The 18,774-nt window shown below is 40.9% G+C and overlaps 1 protein-coding gene across 1 annotated transcript in view; it reads right to left on the minus strand.

The window, feature by feature from the left end:
- The window catches only part of Ly86 (lymphocyte antigen 86), a 61,865-nt gene that overhangs the window by 16,050 nt on the left and 27,041 nt on the right, over positions 1 to 18,774 (minus strand). Inside the window, exons 2-3 of the mRNA XM_005398872.2 lie at positions 12,897 to 12,983; positions 10,180 to 10,308 (exon numbers count right to left, since the gene is read on the minus strand). Of these exons, the coding sequence (XP_005398929.1) occupies positions 10,180 to 10,308; positions 12,897 to 12,983 (216 nt within the window). The remainder of the gene's footprint in view (positions 1 to 10,179; positions 10,309 to 12,896; positions 12,984 to 18,774) is intronic.

Below are 18,774 nucleotides of genomic sequence, written 5' to 3' on the forward strand. Positions count from 1 at the left end.
AGAGTTGCAGATGTATTGAACTTTTCATAATTCAGAATTTATCGAGGGGCTGGCATACCCACGACTCAATTCCAAGCTGGATGAAGGGATGGCAAATCCAGACTATGGGGAAAGTCCCTATACCAGGAAATAGTGAGACATCTTGCTAGAGCCATGGGGATGGAGTATATGGACAGGGCAGATCAGATGTCAGGTTGCTCAGAAGTGAGTGAACATTCCCACAGTCATGCATTCTAGGAGGTCAAGTCACCAGTAGAAAATGAGAATGTTAAGAGACTGACATTAAATGAAATGATGCAACCAGGAAAGACTTGTCAGTCAGTGGCCAGGAAGTACTGAAGGGCTGAACAAAGAATGAGATGTGAGGGGATGGGAGCCTCCTTGGCTTCCCCATGAGCCAGAATCCTTACTTCCTGCTTGTTTTTATGGGCAAACCATCCTGAGTTGATAAGGCATCTCTGCAGTTTATTCAAACTATTCCATCTCCTATCTCAGTGTCTCTCAGACAGCGGAGGAACCCTAGGATTTCTAACGCACACAGCATTACATATCTTTTCTTAGTCTTCACTTACCCCATAATGGATCAGGACTGCTCTTATTTAGTAGTTGAAGTAACCAAGAACCAGAAAGAAGTCTCTGTCCCCATCTTGTCAAAGGCAGCTGTGGAAGAAAAGGAAGCAACCATTCCTATTCCCTGGCCTTTTAAGAAGGCGCTTGTTCTCCCTGCTGGCAGCCACATTCACCACTCTTCCTGTTAATTCCCCAAGTCTAATTTGTTAGCACTAAGAAAGCAAAGCTGTTGCCTTTTCCTTATAGTCTGGGTCACTTTCATCTTTGCTAGAACATGGTATTCTGACACCCACAGTTTAGAGGAGGAGAGGTTTATTTTGGCTCATGTTTCAGTTCATAGTCATCTGGGTCCAGGAAAGCTGCTCACAGTGTAGTGTTCTGGAAATGTAGAGACCAAGGGAGGAGCCAGGGAGCGAATAAACTCTTCCGGGTCACACCCCCAGTGACCCAACTCTTCAGAGCAGATCCCACCTCCTAATAGTAAGTCAGCCATAAGCCCCCATAATCTGCCCACCTTCCCCCAAAACCCCACCTATGGGCACACAAGCCTCTTGGGGGACATCTAGATATACACCATAACACTTTGCAACTTTGATCTGAACTATGGCAAACTGTAGTCAGATGTTCACCATGGTGAGCCTCAGAGGGTAACTATGCTCAGCAGTTCTGGCCTTGAGTTCTGATTTATGACTTCTCCTTATAGCAGTGGCTGTCAAACTTTATCCTGCAACAGAACCACCTAGAGAGGGATTGACAAGCTACAGCAGTGGGCCAAATCCTGTTCCATGAGAGTTTTCAAGTAGTGGCAAACTAAGAATGATTTTGATCTTTCTGCTTTTGAAGGGTAGAAAAAAAAATCAAAAGAAAATAACATCTCATTGCATGTAAGAATTACATGAAATTTAAATTTCAATACCCATAGTTAAAGTCAGATGGGAGGACAGTTGTGTCAATTTGTTTTCATGTTGCCTATAGCAACTTTCACTGGCAAGGCCACAGGATCATCTGGAACATATGGTCTGCAGTGCCTAAAATAATTGCTATTTTGTTCTTTACCACAAGTCTCCTGACCCATGATGTCAGCGGTGTGTAAAATACAGATTGCTAAGGTTTAATCTCAGGGTGTTTGATTCATTACGTATGGATAGGAACAGAAATTTATATTTCTCATAATTTCTTATGTGGTGCTGGTGTTTCTGGTCTGAGGACCACACTTGGAGAACCTATCTAATAATAATGGTGGGTTAGCCCCAAAGTGATCATTTTATCCTTATAATTTGATTATGGTCTTTAAATCCCTTTTCCAGTCTCAATAAAGGGTGGAAATAAGTTCCTCTCTTCTTCAAAATAATTTTATTTATTTTTACACAGGATACCTGGCCAAGAGGGGTATAGAACTGGATAGAAAATCAACCCATACCCTACTGCTTTGCAACCTTGGGTAAGCTACTCAATTTCCTCTGTATATAGGAAAAAACAAACTATTTTATCCAATATATTGTCAGCAAAGAATTCTCTGATCACCAAAAGAGTGAATTTTTTCCCCCTCCACATCAACCAATTGTTTAACATCAGTTGAGTGTCTTAGAATTCAATTCAACTCAGAGACTGATTGGGGTTGGCCCGGATTCCACAGGTTAAAGCCTAGTCCCACAAGCTTGCCTTTCCCTTTCTTTTCCATACTACAAGTATTAGGTTCCTAGGTTACCAGGTTCCCCATTTCTGTCTGACTTGGTTACAACCTAGATGTTCCCATGATGGCTCTCTAGGGTTGGAGAATTTGCTACAGGGGTTCACAGAACTCAGGCAGCACTGACATTTATGTTTATACAGATATTGTAAAGAGTACAGATGAATGGCCATACCATAGGGACAAGAGTGTGGGAAGGGGTGCAGATTTTCTGGGTGCACCACCCTCCTGACACCTCAACATATTCAGCAGCCTGGATCCACACTCTAGAGATGACTATACAGGCTTTGTCACAAAGCCATGACTATTATCTCAATCTCTAGGCCTTTTCTTCCTGGAGGAGAGGGGCGGCTGAAGCTAAGAATTCCAAGCTTTTAACCATGGCTGTGTATTTCTGGTGACCAGTCACCCTCTAGGAGCCCATCAGAGTCACCTTATTAGAAGGAAAAATGTTTCTGTCACCCAGGAATTTCAAGGAATTTCGTAGCTCGGTGCCAGGAGCCAGGTCAATGACCCGGTAATGGAACACAAGACTCTTCTAGCCCTCCCATTGCTCAGGAAGTCAATCACAAAGATTTTAGGAGCTGCCAGGAACCAGAGGTGGAGACAACATGTGTATTTCCTATTATGAATCACAACATCAGAAAAGCTAATAACAAGAGTTTTATACCTCACAAGATTGAAGCAAACAGGAAATAAGTTAATACAGTGGCATCCTTGGAAACACATCAAGTATTGTGATAATGCCAGTTGTTATCATGAAATGTCTGTCAGGGAAAAGTAGTGTTTTTTAACCTTGGCTAAACATTAGACTAACCCTGCTTCGTTTTTTGACTTCCAGAAATTCTGACCTAATTGGTTGGGGGTGTGGATTACGTGTTGGGATGTCTTCAAAATTTTTAAGAGAGATTAAAATGCAGCACTGTCAGTAGAAAGAGAATGACTATAATGTTTTATGTGTAATATTATATTTCTAGTGGCCACATTTAAAAGATGTCAGTAATTTTACTAATAGGGGAATCATGTGTGTTATTGTCAATAAGTAATACATTGACATCTGCCATTTGAGTCAGTGTTGTGGTGCGGATCTGATGCTTCCCCAAAGGCCTGTCTCACCTGATGCTGCTGTGGGGAGGTGGTGGAACCCTCAGACATGGGGCCTGCGGGAGTAAATCAGGTCACTGGGGGGTGTTCCTGAAGAGGGGAGGGGGCCCCAGCCACTTCCTGTCTCTTTTTCCCTCTGGCTTCCACAAGGTGAACAGGATTGCTCTACCTTGCACTGCTTGCCAGGACGTTCTGCCTTGCCACCGCCCCCAAACCCATGCAGCTGAGCAACCATGGACCTCTTCAACTGAGCCCAGATAAGCCTTTCCTCCTTTACAAAATTTGTATATTTTTTTATCAATCAATTTTTCAGTATGTAATGTTTCCCTCCCTTGTGTGGAGGTGGTGCGTGTGCACAGCACATCTTCACTTCTTCTTCCATCTCCTTTCCTCTCCTTTCCCCTGCCTCTACCTCTTGAGCCCCTTCCCACGCTGTCTCTCAACTTTCTATTGCCTACAGTTCATTTTGCTCTTTATTTATACTTTGAGTTTCTCGTATAAGAGAAACTATGTGATATTTAAGCGTGTGCATCTGACTTGTTTCACCTAAGGTTATGGTCTCAAGGTGCATTCATTTTCCTACAGATGACTCGAGTTTATCCTTCCTTATGGCAGAGTAGTGCTCCACTGTGTATAAATATCACATTTTCTTTATCCATTCATCTGTTGATGGACATATAGGCAGCTTCTAGGATTTAGCCACTATGAACTGCTGCTGTAAATATGGACGTGCATGGATCCCTGTAATAGGACGTCTTTAACTCTTTCAGGAAGATGCCTAGAAGGGGAAGAGCTAAGTTCATTATCTCAGATATTTTGTCACAGTGACAGTTAACACACTCAATATATTTCCCTCAAATATTATCTCAGCATTTGAATGGATCCTGTTTTTGCTCAAATATGTGTAAGTGGAGAAGGAGACAATATTTTAAACTTATACTCTCAGCAAGGCTGGCCCATTTTGTAGTCTTGTCTGACTTGGAGAATAACTAGTCGGATGCAGTTTTCAGAGGAATGCACTGTAGGGGGATGGATATGGCGCCACACAACTCAGTGACAGCTGATACCAGCATGTGCCGCCCACCGTGGACACCAAGTCTGCTCACCACCCTCAGGCCGCTGCGGGGCTGTTTCACTCTTATATGTCAACAGCAGCTTGGGCTTGGGTTTGATTGACTTCAGTTCTCCCTGGTGTTATTTTTCCCCCCTATCTGGTCTCATTGTTAATCACTTCTTTGGATTATAGTCATTCCTGTAGTAGGTTTGTGTGTGGGTTAAAATTTTTTAATAACTCAAGAAGCCTCTGAATTTAAGATAGTGTCTCTGGCTGATACGATTTACATAATTATTTGTTTGTGCAGCATTTGTATATCATTTCTCTGATTGCTTTATACTACAGGAAACTTGCTGGCAGTTCCCCAGATGCTGGTGTCTCAGCCTGCATATGCAGTCACCATCCTCATAGCAATAAAGCAAATAAATGACTGAAGGGCTGCCCAGCATTCATATGAGGTAACCCCCAGCCTTCCAAGCTGTTCACCCAACTGCACACCCCAAACAGTTTGAGGAAGAATATCTCTCCCGTTAGTTTTTAATTCTATTAAAACTATGTGCAGCGTAACACATTGTAAATTTTTCTTAAGGTTGGAGTATGAAGACAATTTACTGTTTGGTGAGCTTTTGGAGTTTGCTGTGCATAAGAGTCATTTGACAATCGCTTTTAAAGTGGATTTGTGGGCTTTTATCTAGTCTCTCAAATGTACACATGCAAATTTAATAAAAAGTATTTATTTTTTCTTTACTCTGTGTCAGCTCTTTTTGCTATGTATAGTGAAACAGAGATGAGCAAGAATTACTGCCTTTGAGGAGTTCAAAGTGTAATGGGACATACATACACACACAATAGAAGTGAGAAGAGGGATACAACAGAAGTAGAATTGGATGCTTTTTGGACCATGCACAGGGAACAATTCATTTGGGTGGGGTCAGAAGAAGGCTTTTTAAAGCAGGTCTCAATGGAAGACAAATGTAGAGCAGGCACTGCAGGCTTAGGGGACCAACTGAACAATGCTATGTGTGTGGACACAATGCTGTATGTGTGTGGTCAGAAAGTGGCAATGTTTTGTTGAGGGTGTTGCTAAAGGTGCAGATGGGAAGTGGGGCAGATGTGGCTGGAGAAGTAGAATAGTCCTATTTATGATGCCCTTTGGTTGCTGAAAGAATTTAGTCTCTAGAATTAACCCATAGGTATCTACTCCTGAATGAATCCATAAAAAATTATGGTCTGTGTACACAATGGAATGTGATTCATCATGGAAAAGAAGGGAATTCTGTCATTTTCAGGAATGTGGGCAAAACTGGAAGGCATGTTAAGAGAAGCAGTGCTCAGAAACACATATACCACATGTTCTCACCTGTACATGGAAGCTAAAGGTCAATCTCAAAGACATAGGGAGCAGAATAATGGTTACTAAAAGCAGGGAAGAGTGTGGTGGCGGGGAGATGGGGAGAGGTGGTTTGTGGGTACCGGGGGGTAGGAGAAATAATTTCAATGTTCTGCAGCATAGTGGGATACCTATTTTTTTTCCCTCCCCTCCGGTACTGGGAACCAAACTCACGACCTTGCGCTTGCCAGGCAGGCGCTTTGCTGCTGAGCTAAATCCCCAGCCCCAGTGGGATACCTATGGCTGGCAGCAATTAATTGAATATTTCAAAATAGCCAATAGAGAAAATTTTGAATGTGTTTGACACAAAGAAATGACAAATGTCTGAGGTGAGAGATAAGCCACTTACCCTGATCTGATCATTATGTGCTCTATGCATGTATTGACATGGCACACTGTACCCCACAAATAATATGTAACTGCTGTGTGTCCATAAAAGAGAAGAAATGGGTTTTAAAAGAGTTTAGACTCTATTCTACAGAAAAGGGAAGCTTTATATCTTTTGGGGAAGGGATGAAGTCAGGGGAGCTGTGTTTGACAAACCAGCTGCGGTGGTGTGAGTGGAGGGATGCAGAGGAGGACAGCCAGGTGTGCTGTCCTGCCACTTGTGGTGCTGCCAGGGACTCCTATTTCCGCCTTTAGGCTTAAGGACTCTTATTATGGGAAGCAATTGGAAAGATAAATGAAAAGCTGGGGCTAGGGCTGGGGGTGCTGGCTGTAGGTGGCAGCCTATGAAACAGTCTTTCCCGGGTGGTTAGTAGTTTATTATTCGCTCCAGGGACTGACAATGTGTTTTTATAGAACATTATATAAAATCAGCAATGCTTGCAGACCACCAGAGATATCATACTCACATATAAACACACACACACACACACAGACATACACATACGTGGCTGAAAACCATGTAAAAGGTTTCAGATAACCTAAAAGTAAGCAGAAAAGTAATGTTTTTTTCAGTTTCCTGGGCTGGTCACATTGGAACAGGTGGAACCCATTGGGGTTGAGCTTCACCTCTCAGGCTGACTCGGCTTTTTGCTTGTTTTCCTTTCACGCACACACCACACACAGAGGCTTGGAACAGCTGTCTGATGAATCTCTTTGGATAGTTACTATGCCCTTGGTGGCAGAAACTATTCTTAGTTCATCTTAAGCTCCATGAAGAACTTGACACAGAGTAGGGACTTAGTTATTGTGGAAGGAAGGAAGGAATGAAGGAATGAATGAATGAATGAAGGAAGGAAGGAAGGAAGGGAAAGGAAGGGGAAGGGAAGGGCAGGAAGGAACGGGGAGGAGGGAAGAAAGAGTGGAAGAAAGGAGGGCTGGCTGGGGGCTAACTGTAGCTGAGAATTTGGGGTTTTCCTGGATGAGAGCAGTTAGGAGGGTTAGTGAAGAGTGACGAGTGATGAGCTCACCATGCTGAGGGTGAATGAACTTGATTAACCAAAATACATGCACGTACTCAGTTAAATGAAACATATTTCCATTATGTTGAGAGAGGAAAACTATCATGCCGGAGTAAGTTAACTAGGAAGGAAAAGCATCCTAATTTGAAACATGGACTACTGGGTAAAAAAAAATCTTGAAGTCTAAAATCTAAAATCTAATTATTTTAAAGAAACTCCCAGTGAACATACTTATACGTTTGTTTGCACTTTTGTTCATCCATTCATTGGAAGCTAAGATTATGAAGTTGAAGCCAGCCTGCCTGGGTTCCAGCCATGGGTCCCTCACTCACTCTGTTGTTTTTTTGTTTTTTTCCAGTACGGGGAATCGAACTCACGACCTCACGCTTGCCAGGCAGATGCTGTGCCGCTGAGCTAAATCCCCAGGCCCCCTCACTCACTCTGTGGCTTGCTACAACTCCCTCAGACTGCACCTCAGTGCTTGCATCTATAAAGATGGAGTACCGATCAAACTACTCATAAGTTGGTGTGGGAAGTCATGGCTTCTTGGATATAAAGCTTTTAGAACAGCAGCTGGTATAAATTCTTATTAATGCCAGCTATTTTACTCTCTCTGTGTGTCTGTATTTAGAGCTCCCTACATATCAGGCACATTTGAAACACAGTCAGCCTATTTTTCTATGCCTTTCAGATCCCTGGATTCTGCACCTGTGGATTCAGTTAACTGCAGATGGAAAACTCTTAGAAAAAATAGTATCTGTATTGAACATGTGCAGACTCTTTTCTTTACCATTATTTTCTAAACAACATAGTATAAAGATGACTGACACAGCACTTACATTGTATTAAGTATTAAAAGTCACCTAGAGTAGTTTAAATTATATGGGAGGATGCGTGTAGGTTCAGTGCAAATATGACTCAATTTTAGAAGAGAATTAAGCGTACATGGATTTGGGTATGTGCAGAGAGGTCTTGGAGCCTGTCCCCCATGACCAACAAGGGATAATATACTAGGGATAAAGAGGCAAAGATGATGCTGTCCCACCGCAAGGAGTTCAGAGTCTGGTGTGGATGTCAAGAAGGGCAAACGGTTCCAGTACAACATAGCAGGCTTTATGAGAGAACTATGTGCCTCACATACAAAGAGGACCCCAAGGAAACCATCTGCTGATCACACCTGTGTTCATCAAGCTTGCCTCTGACCAACCTTCCCTTGAATCCCTTGTTTTCTTTTCTTGCAAGGCCAACTCCTTTCTTTTTTTCTTTTTAAAGAGAGTAGTAAATGAGAAACAAACAAAGAAATAGGACAACAGCAGCATACCAGTATCACAAGCATAAACAAATCAAAGCAAGAACATTCAAAGTGATACAGAGTCTCAAGACAAAGTAATATGAATCAATAGTGGTTGTTACATTACATATCGCTATTCTCGACAACATTGCTCAGATTACCTGCTGTAAGAATGAAAGATTGCTCAAACCATTATAGGGAGTGAAAAAAAATTTCTTCGATAAAACAGTAGAGATCATACAGTTTCACTAGACCAGATGATAGGAGTTCACCATTGTAATTCCATTGCATATTGCTACCTTCAAATCAGTTGCTCAGACCACCAGACACAAGTATGCAAAGTCGATCAGAACATACAAAATTGTAATCATTAACTGTCCATTTCAATACACCACCAGACATCAGCAATACAGCTATTCATATATATGTTTATATTTTGCGTTCCTTCTTCTTTTTTTTTTTTTTTCTTTATTTTTTTCCGGTACCGGGAATTGAACTCACGACCGTGCGCTTGCCAGGCAGGCACTGTGCCACTGAGCTAAATCCCCAGCCCCCTCTTCTTTCTTTGTTTTTTCTTTCCCTCATCTCAGTCATTCCTTCCTTTGAGCAATTTCTTTCCCTTTACCTCAAGCTGATCAAAGCCATCTATAATAAACCAACATCATACTAAATGGTCAAAAATTGAAAGCTTTCACTTTAAAATCAGGAACAAAACAACGATGTCCACTGTCACCACTCCTACTCAATATAGTTCTGGAAATATTGTCTAGAGCGATTAGATAAGGGAGAGAAATAAAAGGAATAAGGATAGGAAAGGAAGAAGTGAAATTACCATTATTTGCAAACTCTTTTCATCTATGTCCCTCAGTATGGAAAGGAACTCCAACTTTTTCTAGACCTTTTGTTTAGAAAGGATAATTCCTAGCTTCCTTGTGTGGGGAGACAGGTAAGGGGATGGGAGGTTGAGCTATGCTCCCTGTTGGCCAGTGGAAGGAGAGAATAATTAGAAGAGAACAACTCCTAGGGAAGGCCGGTTGCAGGACAGATTCAAGTTTTAACTAAAGAGAGGCATCTTACTTAGGGTCTTGGTTTGCCTGGTAGATGTGGACAAAGGGTAGGCTGTGTATTACAGAAGAGTAGCAGGCTAGTGAATTAGAGAAAAGAGAGCTAATATAATGGGCTTTCTGCTTCTCTGCTTTGAGCCTGCCTACCTCATGCCCCTGTCAGTAATCTGAATGGGGAAGGCAGCGACATCTAGAATTTAGTAACCTTCATGGTTTTTCCTTTTTAGATTTCACTGCTGCATTGAGGAGACCTGCCCCTAAAGAAATCATTGAGAGAAAAGCCTGGCAATAATTTTGACTTTCTATGGATTTTTGGAAGCTATCATTTCTTCCTGCTGCCCACTCCCTTTTATAAGGCGCCACTACTCACAGTAACAATTTTCTGTTTGGAAATCATTGTCCGTGTATGCGTTCATGTTGATGTTCACAACATCCCTGTGAGACAGACCCTAGAGAGAGGCTTCTTGTTATTTTTATAGAATAGATACTGTTAAGTGAGGTTAAGCCTGTCCATCCAGAGTTGAAGGATAGAGCCAGGACTCTGGCCTGGAGGCTGTGGCCTGGGAGTCCTGTCCTCAAATACAAGCTGTCAGCAAAGCAGGTGGCTTACCTCCTTTCTTCCTTCCACAGAAGGAAAACTTGGGTAGGTCCACCTCACAGATGGGGTAGGAGTAATTGAAAACAGAGGCACCTTTACTGATGAGAACTATGTCAAGATACAGCTCTCTGATGTCCTCCCCTAAAAGGAAAGAGAAGAACAACTTTATTATTGTGTCTCACCAGTAACACAATACATGGAGAGCATCTAAATCTTCTACCAACAAGGTAAAGAGCCTTTTCCTTCCATTCCTCTGCTCTTTGGAGGGCACAGTGTTCTTCTTTTCTTGGTGAAACAGTCTTTAACCCATGCTAAAGGGTATTAGGGTGACAGTTGTCTAGGTCAAGTTTTAAGAACTTACATGAACTCATTTGGGCCAAACTAATGCAAATGCCAAATCATGCTGCTAGTAGTCAGTAGTAAATTTGTTTGTGGCCAAGACAACTAAGCAAAGGTTCTCTCCTATGTGCATATCAATACTTAGTCTCAAAATGCTTTCATTGCTTTTTGTCAAGTGTACTTGTTTCGGGTGCTTATGTCAACCAAATGAGTGTCTAGGGTCTTTTTAGTACAAGACCATAGCTCTAAGTGTGAGTTCTACTCTACCTAGGTATTACTCAGAGAGAACTGAAAATGAAGATGGGAGTAGAGTTAATACCAGAGGTGGGAGGTGAGGGTCATAGGAGTTTAGTCACCCAGCTGACTTATGTTATAATTATATCTTAGTTGCTTTTCTTTTGCTGCCTGAGACAAAATACCCAATGCCCAAAATTAAGGGAGGAAAGGTTTATTTAGCTCACAGTTTGTGACAGTTTTAGTTCATAATCAGCTTGGTCCAAGGCAGGGTGGCAGGGCACAGGGCAACAGTTCAAGGCAGCAGAAGATAGCAAAAGCAGAAAAAGCACAAAACGAAGGAGTGCAGAGAGCAAGCCTCTTTCTCTCCCTTACATCATATGCAAACTGCCCACCCCAGGGCGGGTGCAGTATTCACACCCATAACCCTAACATTGGACCATGAATCAATCATAAACTCTAGGAGCCTGCCCCATGACTGCATGAGGCTTTGTGGGGAACATCTATACAAAACCATAACACTCCACCCCGGGACCTCAAAGACTCATGTACACCCCTTATGCAAAAGACATTTTTGTCCATCTCTAAGAGTTGCCAAAGTCCTAACAGTTGCAGTGTTGCTGAAAAGTCCAAGTCTCAAGTCTCCTCTGAGATTTAAGGCAAACTCTTACTGTGAGTCCCTGTACACATGAAAAATTAAACATTTCCAGCATTCAGTGGCAGAAGATAAACATTGCCATTCCAAAAGGAACAAACAGGAGGATAAAAAGCATTGGGACCAAAGCAAGTCCAATATCCAGCAGGGCAAACATTAAGTCCTGTAGTTCCATGGAATACCTAAAGCAATGTGTGGTAAATTATGAGCTCTAACAGGCTTGTGTGACTCCACCCTTATGGTACTTCTGGTGGTTGTAGCTCCTAGGGCTTCTCTCTTGAGCCTGCTTTGCTCTTTCCTTGCAACTTTCCTCAGACAATCTGTGTTTCAGGTTTCTCCAACCTGCTGAGATCTCTACTGCACTTTAGGTTTTTCACTTACAGCTTCACACACTGCCCTCTTAGGGGCACATTGCCTGGCCTCCCAGGCCTTTTGAAATCTGGGTGCAAGCCTTTTTAACTGCAGAACTCTTGTATTCTCCATGCATCTAAAACCAGGGGCATGTGGATGATGCCAAGGTCTTCTGCCACCTGCAGCAGTAGCCAGGCTTTCTGCTCTCTTGGCTGTAGGGGTTGAGTGCCTGGATTGGTAGGCACTCTGAATTCAGTTCTGAGTAACAAATTTTTGGCTGTTGCCACCATTCTGGAGCATGGCACTCTGTGGTTTTATCCTTAAAACAGAGTCTTCCAACTTTGCAGTTTTGAGCCTGCAAAGGGTGGAGATTTGTTGCTTCTGTTGATGCCCCAAGGCCATCTTTTTGATTCCCTTGTTCCTCCTCAGCAATCAAGATCTCCTCAGCTCTCTCTTTGCAGTCCACACATTTACTGGTGTATTCCTTTTGTCCAAACTCACAATGTTTTAAATCATCCTGTTGGGCTCTTTGTTCTTGATTCTCAGCATAAATCTGGCTAAAAGCCTTCAACAATAGCCATGCCACCACTTCAACATTCGACTGCCTTGAAATTTCTTTTGCCAGATTAATCAGTCTGCCCACCTTAATCTCAGTCTTAGGCAAAGACTCTGGACACAAGCAAAATGCAGACAAACTTTCTGCCAAGCCATAATATACATCATATGGACTTCAACAACCAGTGCAGTTTTTTGCCCAGCAGAAACCTCCCAAACCTGGTCTTTACTAGCAAGATTTCTATCAGTCTTCTGGTCTTCTGAACTCTGATCAGAATCTCCCATACAGAACAGCCTAAGGCATTCAAGAACTTCTCTTTCAGGCAACATCTGTGAACCTTCCCATCCACTTCCCACAAGCCATTTCCAAAGGCTCATGAACCACATGATCAGGTATAGTCACAGCAACAACCCCACTGCTGGTACCAAATCTGTCTTAGTTATTTTTTTCTCATTGCCTGAGGCTTTGGGGGTACTTCCAGACACAAATCATAACAAGTTAACATGTGTCAATTGAGTGTGTGGCCTAGGAAGAGCTTGTAGCATAAGAAGAGCTTGTGCCATGTTTTATTTCATGCTAATAATTTCTACTTACTCAGAATGATGCCAACTCTAATGTTGAGATTCGGTTTCAAATGTTTGGCACACTGGTCAACAGAAAAGCCAAAATCCTGTAATGGATCTGCCAAGAGGAAACAACAGATTCACTGCGAGTGCATTGCACATTCTGAAAATTCATATTCAAAATTTATAATTATATTAATTATATTAATATAATTATTAATATAATTATATTAATTATATTAATACACTAGTCACTAAAATTTATTCAAATCACTGGGCATGGTGAAACATGCCTGTAATTACAGCACTCGGGAGGCTGAGGTAGAAGAATCATTGTGAGTTTGAGACTAGCCTGGGCTACAAAGTGAGTTCAAGTCCAGCCTGAACTGCATAGGGAGACTATGTTTCAAAAAGACAAAAAAAAATTTATTCAAAACATATTGCTCAATACTTTTTTCTACTGGGGATTGAGCCCAGAGGTTTTACAATGAGCTATGTCTCCAGCCCTTTTTATACTTTTATTTTTGAGACAAGTTCTCATCAAGTCTCTAAGTTGCCCAGGCTGGGCTTGAATTTGTGATCTACCTTCCTCAGCCTTACAGAGTGCTGGTATTATAGCCGTGCACAAACATGTCCGGCTTTTAAAAAACTTTTAAGTCGGTAATGTTTTCACCAGCTCCTCCAAGTCTCTCCAAAATCAACATCACATTCACTTTTACAGCTTGTCACTGTCAATTGTTCAGTGACATATTCGTTTTGATAACAGTGTCTCAATCCATTGAGCGAGCACTGTCTTTTTTTTTTATTTTAAAAACAAAAGGAGGGAAACATTAACAGACAGACAACATTTTACAAAATAGCCAAAGAACAGTACAGGCAACACGGAGTTACAAACAAAGTGGTAGGGAATTAACAATGCTTGTTGTATTACATATTGATATCTTCAAAGTGGTTTCTCATGAAAACAGATATAGACATGTGATACTAATCAACCAAGGACTCATTGACAGTTTCTTTCGGCAAAGAAATACAAGACAGTAGAATAGCCATGTTAACTATCCTGCATATACATACAAACAAAATTTCTCCTTCTATCCCTTTTCTTTTCCCACATCCCAGTTGCCCTTTACCCTTGAGTGCTTTCTTATCATTTCACAATGTCCATCATACCTCCTAGTTTAAATTAATTCTTTCAGGTTTTACACTAGTGAAACAATGTGGTGCTTGAATATGTATGTTTGATTTATTTCACTTATGAGTGTGGTCTCTAGTTGTAACCATTTACCTATAAAAGCCTCGAGTTTATCTTTCTTTACAACTGAGTAATATTCCATTATATAAAAGTACCACAATTTTCTTATCCAGTCCTCAGTGGATGGCCATTTGAGTTGCTTCCACATTTTAGCAATTACAAATTGTGCTGCTATGAACATAGGTGCACATATATCACTGTGATATGATGCTTTTAGATCTTCTGGGAAAATACCCAGCAGGGGGATAGCTGGGTTGAATGGGACCCAAAAATGGGCAGCTGATATGAATACACACTTCTCAGACAAATGAGCACTGTGTCTTGATGGGTGTATTATATTGTCACTTGCCAATACATTTATCATTCAAATTTCATCATTTAAAATTTATTTTCTTATTACTTGAAATCTTTAGCTCTAGAAATTTTGGCTTTAAAGTTTCTCATTAATTTGACAGACATTTCATAAAGTATTTATTATTATAATTCAAGCAGAGGGAGTAATATGAAGATTTTCAAAGTTGAGATCATCCAGTGTAATTCTGTTTCATCCTATCACTTCCCATCCCATTTGATACAATAATTTTTCCAAATATTCTACACTTTACAGGATATTGTGTTAGCTTTTCTAGGGAATGTAAAGGTAATACACCTTACATATAACTTCTGCTCATTCAAATGCTCCAGTGGCTCATCTATGTCTCCCAGGAAAGTCTAGAAATGTTCTCCTGTCTCCTTCCTACACTCCACATCACAAATTCATCCTCTGCTCCACGAAAGCCCGGGAAATGCTTGATTTTTCTGTGTTCTTTCTCCCATTCCAGGTGGTCTGAGTCCTTGTAGCTGTTGTTAAATGCTTAGGTCGTGCTCATTTCAAACTTTTGTGAAGGTGTCTCTAATAGTTCTGGAAATACCCTTTTGCTTCTCTGAATTCTTAAAGCAATTGTGCCTGAAATGCTTTTCTTAAGTGCACAAATGTATATTGCTTTGTACTTTGCTACGTGACTCACACCACAACACTTAGACTAAACATGGAACTCCTTAAAGGCAGTAACCAGTTTTCTGCATTTTCTTTTGGTTTGTTTTGTTTTCCATTTCCTTTTTCATTATGTTTCCCATGGGGCCCAAAACAAGATAGTTAATTTTTTCCACTCTGTTTTTTTCAGTTGGTGCATAGTTGTACACATTCATGGCATATAGTATGATATTTCAACACATATGTACAATGTGCAATGATCAACTCAGGCTCATCAACATATCTGTCACCTCAAACATTTATCTTTTTTATTTTTACTGAAAATATTCAAAATCCTCTCCTTTAGCTATTTTGAAATTTACCACCCCACTGTGCTACAGCAACTAGAATTTAATCTTTCTCACTGTGTTTTCTGTTAATAGACAGTTTTCCTTCCTCTTCCTCTTCTCCTTCTTAGCCTCTGGCAACCAGTATTATATTCTCTACTTTTATGAGGTCAAAAAAGTATGAGGTCTATTTAGCTTCAATGCATGAGTGAGAACACACAGTATTAGTCTTCTTGTGTTTGGTTTATTTCACTTACATAATGTCCTCCTGGCATATTCACATTGCTGAAAATAAAAAAGTTCACCATTTTTGGTAACCAACAGAGCACAGGTATCTTCACACATACAAATTTCATTTGTTTTGGATATATACACAATAGTGGATAGCTGATTATAGAGTGGGTCTCCTTTTAGTCTTTTCAAGAAGCTCCACAGTGTTACCCATAGCGGTGATACTAATTTTCATTCCCAGCAATAGTCTATAAGAATTCTCATTTGAAGAGAGTTGAGTGAAAATCTTTCTTCTACTAGTACTGACATATACACTACATAAGATTCTTTTTCTTAATCCTTCAGACTCCCTGGCACCCAGCACAGTCAGACACATAGTATGCACTTCATAATGAATGGATGAATGAGCCATCTATTAAGCTGTCCATTTCTAAGCTCCAAATCCAGCCTTCTGTACCCTGCTTTGTGGAGCCACACTCTTTGCAATCGTATTTCTTCTCTGCCATCTGCTAGTCAGGGTGCTAGAGAGAGATGGAGGCTACAGCCAGAGCACAGACTTGTCTTTGTGTACTTGGTGAGAATGTTGCTGATAATGGTTGCCATCCTGGTGACGGCAATTACTCCCAATGTCCAGATATGTTCTGTACTTTCCCAGAATCAGCTGGGTGTGCGTGGATAGCTGAAATGTTACCCTGTACTCTGCAGTCTGTCTCAGCCCCACACGGTCCTTTTTTCCAGGATTACGGCTTCTAATAACCCCAACCTCTGCTTTTTTGTTTTCCCAGCCCTTAGGGCGGTAGCTACTTCCTCATTGTCTTTTTCTCTTCTCTCTTTTGGTTCTCTGACAATTGATTAATCAATTCCCTATGTTAAATTCTTTCTTCAAAATAACTGATATGGTCTTTGTTTTTCAGGCCAGATCCAGCCTGGTAGAATAAAGAGTAATCTTCAAAGATAGGCTTGACTTTTCCTTATTTTACTGAGGGGGAAATACAGACTCAGAAATGTTGTGTTAACTTCTCCAGATCCCAGCTCTAGAAATGTGAGAGTCAGTATCCAAACCCAGCATTAAAAGCAAGCGAGCAAACAACCAGATATGTTACTGCTTAGAACTGTGCAGGGATACTCAAAAGGTAGAGTCTCAAGTACACATGTTAGTTGTTGGATTTGTAAGATTTCTCGGCATAATCTCTGCACAGGATTATGGCACCGCGTAGGGTAGTTCCATTTCATAAGTTTAGCTATGAGGTCCCCTTTGCCAACAATAGTTTTGCAGTTTTATCAATTTTATCCTACTGCTGAGCAGAAGACACATCGAAGCCCATGGTATTTGCCATGGAAATGAGCACTGGGTAATTCCAGCCTTGCAAATATAATAAGGACTGCAACTTTATTTGATTAAAACCCTTCGGATTGGATTATTAATTTGCCTTGGGGAAAACGTCCTTTTTTCCTGTGTTCATTTGACTCTTTCCATAACATTTTTTGCATTCCCAGGGCTTCTTCCAGCCTAGAAAACAGATGGGGGCAAGATTTGGAGACAACTATTCTTAGTGCATAACTGGCACTCAGTCTTGAAAAAACAGGGGACAACTAATGGATGTTTAGGAAGATGAAATCTCAAAACTGTGGATTAAGTTACCATCTGAGGCAAAAGGAGAAAAAAGCTGAGTACATTTTCCTAATCAGCAGTTACAGAATTCTATTCCCTCTACAATATATATTTATATAAATGTATATATTTTTTTACTTTTGTCACTGGGAATTGGACACAAAGCCTTTGCACTGAGCTCTACCTCTGTCCTTTTTTATTCTAAAATGAATTTAAATTTAGAGCTCGGGTCTTCCTAAGTTACTAAGTTGCTGTAGCTGGGTTTGAACTTTCGATCCTTTCATCCTGGCATCCTTGAGTACTGGGATTACACGTGTGTGTCACCATTTCCAGCCTTTGTCAGCATTTTTAAATAACAGATAGGAAGAATAAGCCAAGGATGGGAAAAAGAAACAAAGCATTTCTGTGGCATTAGGAAAATACTTTTTTCCTGAAAATCATCTGAATAAGGAACAAAGCCGCAAAGAAAACAGTAGTTTACTTCTCTGAGGAAATGCATATAGAAACAGAAAGACAGATTGCTTAAAAAGTACTGCGGGATTTGGTGAGCTTTCCAAGGTAGCACTTGTTTCAAATTTATATGCAGGGATGATGTCTTTGATTGTAAATATGCAGTTAGCAGATTTCTTGGAAAGCGCGGCATCAGTTCCTCCCAGCCCCCAAACTCACCCGCTTAAACACACACCCCTCCCCGTATTTATTTTTGTTTCCACTCAGACCTTCCTGTGTTCTATATTACATTACATTTGTTTGTATACCTTTGTCATCCATCTTCTAAAGGCTACAAAGCAGGCTTCCCAGCACCAGAGACGTCACATTTTAAGATTATACCAAGTCCTAAATCATTACAGTATTTGCTGAATGAATAATAACAGTTATTTGAAGTAAATCCATGTGACACTTAAAGCAAGATTTCTTAGTCTTGTCACTGTTGACATTATGTTTCAGATAGTCTTTTGCTTTCTGACAGTTTAGCAGCATCTCTGGTCTCTACTATCTAGATCCCAGTCCTCTTGCTCCAGTTGTGACAACCCAAAGTGTTTCCATGCATGACCAAAGTCCCCGAGGGGGATGAAATCACCCCTGTTGGGGAGCCATAGCTAAACAAGAATTATTTTCTCAATTGCCAGGCTTTACCTCTGCTGCAAATTCTCCAGGACTACATGCCAAAATAAGAGATAGGGGGCTACCTTGTATAGTATAAGGACTAATCTACATGGGAGAGTTTACCCTTGCTTCAAGCAACTTTTAATACACATACATCATCTCATCTGATTTTTGGATCTTCTAAAATAATGATATTGAAAGCTAAAAGAGAGTTGGTACTCCCAGTCTATGAAGGAGGAGATATGGTCTCCTTTAAATACTATACTTCATTACTGAGCAGCACTTGGGCTGAGGAAGGAAGTAAAAGCTTCCTTGTGAAATAGAAGATGTGTTCATTTTGCACATTTTTCCTTTGGCTTCTATGTCACACCCCTTTCCTGTCTGTTCTGTCAACATCTCTGGCTCCAG

The sequence above is a fragment of the Chinchilla lanigera genome, unplaced genomic scaffold (assembly GCF_000276665.1).
Source record: "Chinchilla lanigera isolate Chin_1 unplaced genomic scaffold, ChiLan1.0 scaffold00064, whole genome shotgun sequence".
NCBI classification, from domain to species: domain Eukaryota; kingdom Metazoa; phylum Chordata; class Mammalia; order Rodentia; family Chinchillidae; genus Chinchilla; species Chinchilla lanigera.